The sequence below is a fragment of the Macadamia integrifolia genome, chromosome 14 (genome assembly GCF_013358625.1).
Source record: "Macadamia integrifolia cultivar HAES 741 chromosome 14, SCU_Mint_v3, whole genome shotgun sequence".
Lineage (NCBI taxonomy): Eukaryota > Viridiplantae > Streptophyta > Magnoliopsida > Proteales > Proteaceae > Macadamia > Macadamia integrifolia.
The window spans coordinates 11803367-11811589 of record NC_056570.1 but is presented as its reverse complement, the minus strand read 5'-3'; the positions used below and the strand labels follow the sequence as shown (position 1 = coordinate 11811589).

General features: G+C 34.5%; 1 protein-coding gene across 1 annotated transcript; it reads left to right on the top strand.

Moving 5' to 3' along the window:
* The first annotated feature begins 5958 nt into the window (after nucleotides 1-5958).
* Nucleotides 5959-6968, top strand: LOC122060942 (pathogen-associated molecular patterns-induced protein A70-like). The gene has a single exon (XM_042624056.1). It carries the CDS (start codon nucleotides 6075-6077, stop codon nucleotides 6771-6773), a length of 699 nt encoding a protein of 232 aa, XP_042479990.1. The 5' UTR covers nucleotides 5959-6074; the 3' UTR covers nucleotides 6774-6968.
* The last annotated feature ends 1255 nt before the right edge of the window (nucleotides 6969-8223 follow it).

The window sequence follows — 8223 nt, the reverse complement described above, 5'->3', positions numbered from 1 at the left end:
GTATAAATTCAATAATGAATGTATGTAAATACAACAAAAAAAAAAAAATTCGCCAATCAAATGACCAAATTTACCGGAGGGCAGAGGTTGGGCACGTGGAGCCTTGCGACCTGCTTATACAGGAGGAAGTTTTCTTACACCATAGGTGAAGATCAACTGTGATGTAAGTTTGATTATTAATTCTTCCAAAGGTGATCTTGGATTTATTTGCCGTGGTCATGGGGGTATCTCAATTTTTACAGTCTCTTCTCCGCATCAAGGAAGTTACTGCAATGAGATCAATATTGCTTGAGTGCATATTTGAAGGATGTGATACACTCATAGTTGAATGGACAACTCCAATAAGATTTCCAATAAGATTACTCATGCAGCAGGATATCTTTGCATTTATTTTTTCCAAGGAGGGGGGGCTAAATGATATCTCCATCTCACCTTGATGATTCACTCTATTTTAGATGATGTATTATTTTCGTCTTCTAGTTTCCAATTTGTTCTGAAGGAGCACAAGAGCTTAGCTGAGATATCAATAAACTGTTTTTTCTACCCAAAATATAAAAGATAGTATCATTTTATCTAGGGGTGTCAATCGATCAGGTCAGACTGGGCCAATTTCGGTCAAGCCTAGCCGGGCCTGGCGAGCCTATATCCTCGGACCATGACCTACCTATTTAAGGAATGAGTCGATCTCGATCGGTCTCCTGTGGGGTTCGATCGAATTTTGGGCTTTAATCAAACTTCTCCTAATCGGGGTAATTGGGCTATAATCAGGTCTTAAACGGTATTTTATACTTTTCTTAGATTTAATATACTTTAATATATTTTTTTAAATCATCAGCAATTTTGAAAAGATATTACACTTAATTATATTCAATAATTGATAAAAATATCAATATATATATATATATATTCTATTCTATTCAAAAAATAAATAAATAAATTCAAAGTATACATATAAACGGTCGGACTAAATGTGTTGATCCAAGTCAGGCTTGTAAATGGGTTGGTCTGATCAGGAGACCCATCTGGCTTACACTTTGCACCGAGTACTACTTGTTTATAAATGGGTCGGGCTTAGGCCCAAAACATTTAATAATCAGTGCAAGTCAGCCCGATCTTTAAACGATCAGACCCCATCGGTCCAACCAATGCGGGCTTGGGCTTAAGACCCCTAACTTTCTCATTCCGAATCTCAATGTCCTCTCAATACCTCAATCAAGGGATCCTTCCTTGATTGTTGCTGAAGCTAGAATGTCTTAAAAATATATATACTTCGGAAGAAAATTTATTAATCATAACAAAAGGTAATAAATTTGTAAGATTCAACATAATTAGGAGGACAAAGTTTCTCTTGACCGCACAGTGAGGTTCATCGTGTGATCCAAGTGTTGGAGATCTTGCACCCTCTCCTCCCCCCTTTAAGTGGCCTTGATAATGCGTGGTGAATGAATTCTCGTTCACTATAGCTTTAAGGAAACTCGATCCTAATTAGAAAAAGAAAAATGATAAAATAACGATTTGAGTTTGATATTGGATATATGGTATTCAGCCATATTAGCTTCGAAAAACTACTTTGAAACATGAGGATCCAAACACCTACCCCCTCTTATGGTCTCTCAACAACTTTTGAAACCTTTTACCCCACTTTTGTTTCTTTGGGATTTCCAGAAAAAGAAAAAAAAAAATTAAGCAAATAAATAAAAATGAAAGCCTTTAGTTATGCTTGTTACAAATTACAAGAGAAATTAAAGGAAGAGAAAAGAAAATTTTCTAATCTAAAAAACAAACTTTTTTAATCAATATTATATCACTAGCTCCATATTATTTCATATTTATTTATAAAAATTGACTTTACTTTGCATCAAAATGCTTTGGATTTGAAAAATAACATAAGAATTACGTCTATAAATCATCACTACTAAATATGACAAGAAATTTAAGTAGTTTATACAATCATGTTGGATAATGTTTTTTAAAGTTTCAACTTTAGATTTAAAATATTATACCTACCGTTTTTAATTTCTCTTACAACCAAAATGGAACCCATGCTTTTTATGAGTTATTTTATCATATGAGAATAAGATAATTTTAAGAGAAATTTAGAATGAAACAAAGAAAGATTCTATTAGTAATGGGGAAAAGATTCCCATAACTTCAGTATATGTAATCACCTTTTGCAACATCCACACATATTTCACTATTTTTCATCTGGAAAATGTGAAAACTTGCAAAGAAACACCCCCCATTACAAGATTCAAAAGGAGGAACCCTTAAATGGCCACATAAAAAAATGGACATAAAAGGAAATCCTCTCTCTAACAGATTGGTCATGTCAGTCATGATCGATATTAATATCTAATTGATACGGATCGTGACGTGAATATTTTTAAAAAATGATACTATACTTAGAATTAAACGATACAATCGACGGTGATTGATACTGTGAACTAAATCCATCCTCCCTATTAACACCCCCTCTAAAAAGAAATGGCCACGATAGGCTTACTTGTTCAGCCATATCATGGGTGACGTGGTAAGTTTCAAGTATTGAACGTCAGAAAAAAATTGGGCAATCACCTATACTCATGACTTTTAACGAACCTATTTGATTCGTTGCTTTGAATTCTACGTTTAATTGTGGAATTAGCCTTCACATCAAATTTAAGTGGTTAGCAAGCCACCACGTGGTAACAATGACTGAAACTATATCGTTCAACTATCTTTTTCGAACCTTTTCTTTCCAAATTAGAAAAAGACAAATCTCTAGATAAATATATCTTCTTGACCGATCATTTTGATATACTATTAATAGTTGGAAACCTTGATTTGACTCTTAGGCATATCTGGATAAAGATATCTTCTTAAACTTTGATTTGCTGTTGTATATGTTGGTAGCATCATTAATTATCCACAGAATTAACTATTAAAAGACAAATTTGGAAAAAGATTGGGCATGCCGCCGATATCATGTAAGCTAGCACCCATTGTGTCTATCTCTCTTCTTTTCTTTTTCTGAAATAACGTTCATATCCTTCCTAAATGATACTCCATCATGTGTTCCCATTAGTGCTATTTACAAACATACTTGATATCGGTGACATACTTATCCCTCTCCCGACAAATTCACATGCACACACTGAGAAGAAAATTAGTTTGTGAGCCAAGGTTGGTTGGCCGGCTGCCTTGCCTGGCCCACCCACCTAAGTTGAAACGTCATATCTTCTTCTAAAGAAATAATTGCACGCTAGTCAAGCGGTGTAGGAGCCACCTTTGTATCTCCTATAATAATTAAGATTGCTACAGAAGATTGTTGTGGGAGATCATGGTTTAGGAGAGGATCTGGTCTTCTAAGTTAAATGAATAGCACATCTATTTCTACCATGTGGTATACTCACCGGTTGAAATTTAGTGGACAAATAGATCTTAAGGGTCAGCGCTCACATGTTAAATTTCAGCACAAACAGAGTTTGCTAAGTGTTTAAATAAAAGATTGCAAAACCAATGAGTACCATAAGAGAGAATTATCAAATTAGGCCTCACAAAAATCGACTAATTGACACCCTTAATGTGGATATACATTGAAGAGTTTGACATTATATGAAAGGATAAATGATTGAATGTGAAGTTGAAGCGTGAGTGCACCACACATAATCTAAGGTTATAAAAATCTGAATTGAGGATCAAATAGGTCAGAATCAGCTGAATTAGTTTAGACACCTTAGAATCGGTCCACACCTTAGAATTATCGGTCCCTAAAATATGAGAACCCAAAGATACAATGTGAAAAACTTTGAATCGGCCGATTCGGAATGACCACATTCAGAATTGGTCGGGGCAATGTCATTGGAATTGGGTAATTCAGTCCATCCCATGTTCCAAACCAATCTCAAGACATTCACTAATTGAAATTGACACATCATCATTTCATGTGGTAAGTTTTTTTTTTTTTTTTTTTTTTTTTTTTTTTTTTTTTTATAAATAATGAACCCGACCCACCTAACCAAACTTAGGTGAACAGGTCACCCATCAACCTTTTGCCTTAATTTGTTGACACTATGAATTATGAGAACCACCCATGGGGGGATCTAGCTCCTCTTCATAGAGCCTAAGGACCAGAGAGTTATTCCACGGTTGGTCATTGGGTTCTATGGAGAGGAATCCTATTCCCCAAAGGGAGACAATGAACTAAAATTGTATTAAATTTACTATCTAAATGTCATAACTAAGCGTTAATGACAAATTTTTAATTGTTTAAATGCAATAAAAATTTATAGATAACTTACTTTATTTTGTTTATATATACCATATTATTATTTTTTATTGATGAAAAGTTTGTATATCATATTAAATGTGAATAAATACATCAAGCACCCTTCAAAATTTAATCTTGAGGGAACTCGCATAATAATCTCTATTGTTAATAAATATTTTAATATGGATATAATATAAGTGGGTGAGCCACCCACAAAACCAGTCACATTAATATTAGTCACTTATTATTTATTAAAAACATTAACTTATGCATTCATGTATTTTTGAATTAATTAGTTTCACAATCAATTAAGAAGTATGCACATTCAACACTCAGTCCCTACTCCCTAATATGTATAACACTAAAAAAAAAAAAAAAAAAAAAAATCCAAGACAAAATAATATAACATGCCTATTGAAGACAACTACTAGCATAATTGGTTTCTCAATCTCCCATTGTATAATCCAAAAATAATAATTAGGCCCACAATCAAAAAATTAACAACAAGATATTAATAGAAAGATAAGTTAAATCATTGCATTTGCTAAATTATCATTTTTTCGATTGGTATATTCAATTCATTGAAAGATCATCTCTATTTCTTTGTACATTATTTATTTATTTATATATTTTCATCCAAACTTTTATATTTTTCTTATGCAAAATTTGCATGACATTTTAAATGTTTTATATTAATTAACTGGCTTGATGTTGAAAGTATACATTAAAAATATCATAAAAGCTGAAACATGCCACATTTCAAATATAATTTTTCTCAAGTTACTAAACAATGGAAATATAAGTTTTTGAACATGAGTTGAAGAAACAAGTCTTCTCATTAAAAAAAATCACACATCACCTATTTCTAGGTCACATATATGAATATCTTCTTTGTGCCCCATCCCTACAAAATAAGAATACAACAAGAAAATAATGCCATAGTAGCCAAAAACTTGAATCTTATAACAATACCAACATTTTTAATAAATTCTGACTGATAAATAGGTAATCAATTCTGAAAATCTTACAACCTAAGATTTTAAAATTGAAATTAGAGTTCAAATCCGTCCATTTAAATTCTAATTCGATTGATTTCAAGAACCCTAGAATCAACTCTTCAAATATGAAAATTCAGCGATCAAATTCCCAAAATCCTAAAATCTACCACTCTGAAATATCGGGAATCAAAATTGGTCATGATTGACATTGTTCCTATTTTAATTTTTGAAATATTATTTACAACCAAGTGATTATATAAAATAGATTAATCTCCTTCACTGATCACCATGGTGAGGAACACTTCCATCACCAAATTCAACAATATAAGATTGCTAGTAGTGTGCAAACATATTGACTCAAAAATTCTAACCATTTTTTTCTTTTTTATTTCCAATTGTCTATCGTCTGTCCTTCTATTATCAGGATTCGACTCCTCTCCTTAATGCTGATCATTCAAATTATTATAATTATCTAAATGAACATCACATGGCCAAACGATGATCCAACACTTTAAAAGAAGTGCGAAGAAGAAACCGAGTTGTCATCAATTGTTATTATCTTCCAGACTGAATGAAGAGTCCCAATTTATCAACATATGTGTCTTTCGAGATCATCAAAATTAAATTATTTTTACATCTTTGCAACGGAAAATTTGACCCTTTTGCCCCTTACAACATTTGGTTTGGACAAAGGTGAGTTGAGAGTTGAGATAAAAGCCCCCCTTCATCTCAAATCTTCAGCCTCTGCAAACCACAACCTTCACCCTCTTGGAGTCTCTGCAAGTCTGCAACAGAGTGAGCTTAGTGGTGTAGAGACTAGCGAAATCATGCTCGAAGACTTACTTCCATCGATCTGGGCTTCTGTGTATGGTTGGTTTACCCCAACTGTGCTTTTCGTTCTTTTGAATCTGATGATCGGTACCATCTTCTTCACTTCAGGTTTTGGAACCCAGAAAAATCAAGCTATGGAAGGGAAACAACCCCCGTTAACTCGAGCTCCTTCCGTTCTGGAGCGACTCAAATCCATCAATCTCTACCGCTACAGATCCGGAGAGATAAACCCATTTCCCTCCGTCACAACCACCGTACAGCCGGCGGAGCCGTTGACCTATCAAACGATGGAGCAAGAGCAACCAGGCCATGAGGAGGAGGAGGAGACCCTAGATCACCACCTAGAACATGGAGATGAAAAGCAGGTTGACGACCATCACGTCAAAAGGTCGATGTCGGACACGAAACCGGCCTCCGGCGACATTCCGGTGAAGCTGCCTCAGAAGATGAAGAAGTCGGCGAGTTCGAAATCGGCTTTTGGTCATTTCGAAGAAGAGGAGATTGTCGATCGTCGTAGACCGTCGACTGTGAAGGAAAGGAAGAGCAGAGCAAATGAATTACAACACTTTGGAGAGGACGATGAGGTAGATGCGAAGGCAGATGACTTCATCAACAGGTTCAAGCAACAGTTGAAATTGCAGAGGCTTGACTCGATTATCCGATACAAGGAAATGCTTACCAGAGGAGCCAAGTGATGATAAGTGAAGTAGTAGCAAACCCTTTTTTTAGTTTTTCTTCATGTTTACCTTTTTCAGAATCTTAGGAGTTGATTCCAAGTTCCAAACTTCTTTATTTAGGGTATAATTGATGCTTGTAGATCTAAATCCATCTTCGACTCAGTGTTTTATACATATGCCCGCTTATTAAATTCCGTAATTTTTTTGTTTCCATTTTCATTTGTCTTCTCCTGGGTTCATTTAAGGATCATGGATGGATCTTTGATATCATCTCCTTAAACTGATGCTGAAACATTTGGGCTTTTTTTTCACCAAAAAGAAAAAAACATTTGGGCATTTTTCTCAGTTCATATCATCTGATTCTGGGTTCCTTCATTTCTGAATTCTGATAGATACATCGATTCAGGTTCGTTTATGGGTTTAAAGGAGTAAAGTTATGGAAAAGGTAGGAGGAGAAGCGAGAGCTTGTTGAGTCAAGATGGGTCCATGCCTCCTATGGTGGGCATCTTTCATGTTCCTATAATGGCTTTATCGTATATTTCGCCGCGAAGCTAGTGACGGTAGTGTGTCACTGTGTTGCAAAGTCCATTCCTTTTGTGATAATTAAGTAAGCATAATATGTTGGGAATGGTAGTCATATTTAGGACCTCCTTCTCTCTTTATCCAATTTTTAGGTTAACTGGGTTTTTTTTTGGTAGAAATATGTCAACTGTGTAAGGACCAAGGACTAAGGACCAAGGAAGGGTTGGTAACTAGGTAATTAGTAATTACCGTATTAGCATGTGAAAGTCAATTTATTTGAAGTTTATGAACTGTATTAGAACAATTGAACTCGACTGTGATGGATTATTTTTTTAGTAATTATGGATTTTTAAGTAGTTGACACGTGTTTGGTTGACTTATTTGATGCTCTTGCTTACGTGGTTATATAAAATAGTATTCTTAAATATATGAATAATGAAAAAGGACAGGGACAGGGATAGGGATAGGTATGCCGACGATAGATAAGTTAGCGAACAACATCAATGGGGTGCCGAAAAAGGTATCCTACATGAAGAGTAGGGGTCATTTTCAAATGGGGAAGAGAGAGTTAGTCACAGGGGGTGTTAGCCTATGATATGTCGGCAGCATGACCAATCTTTTTCCTAATGAAAATATGAGTAAAATGGTATTTTATGTAATCTGATATGAAGATAAGATATACTTTCCATAATATATATTCTATATGTGTTTTAATAATTTTTTTTTCTAATTTTACAATGCAACATTTTTTTTTTTTTGGATAGAAGTATTCTATAAGAACAGTAACACATTTTTTTTGACTGGGAAATATTGAGGAGTTTAAATTTTAAATTTAAATTGCCATAGAGCCCCTAGTTGTCATGGGGAGATTCCCTAATGTCATTTGGATGGAAGGTTTCGTCTAATATGTAGGGGAAGTTTTTGGTCACTAAGGTGGCTCCCAGAT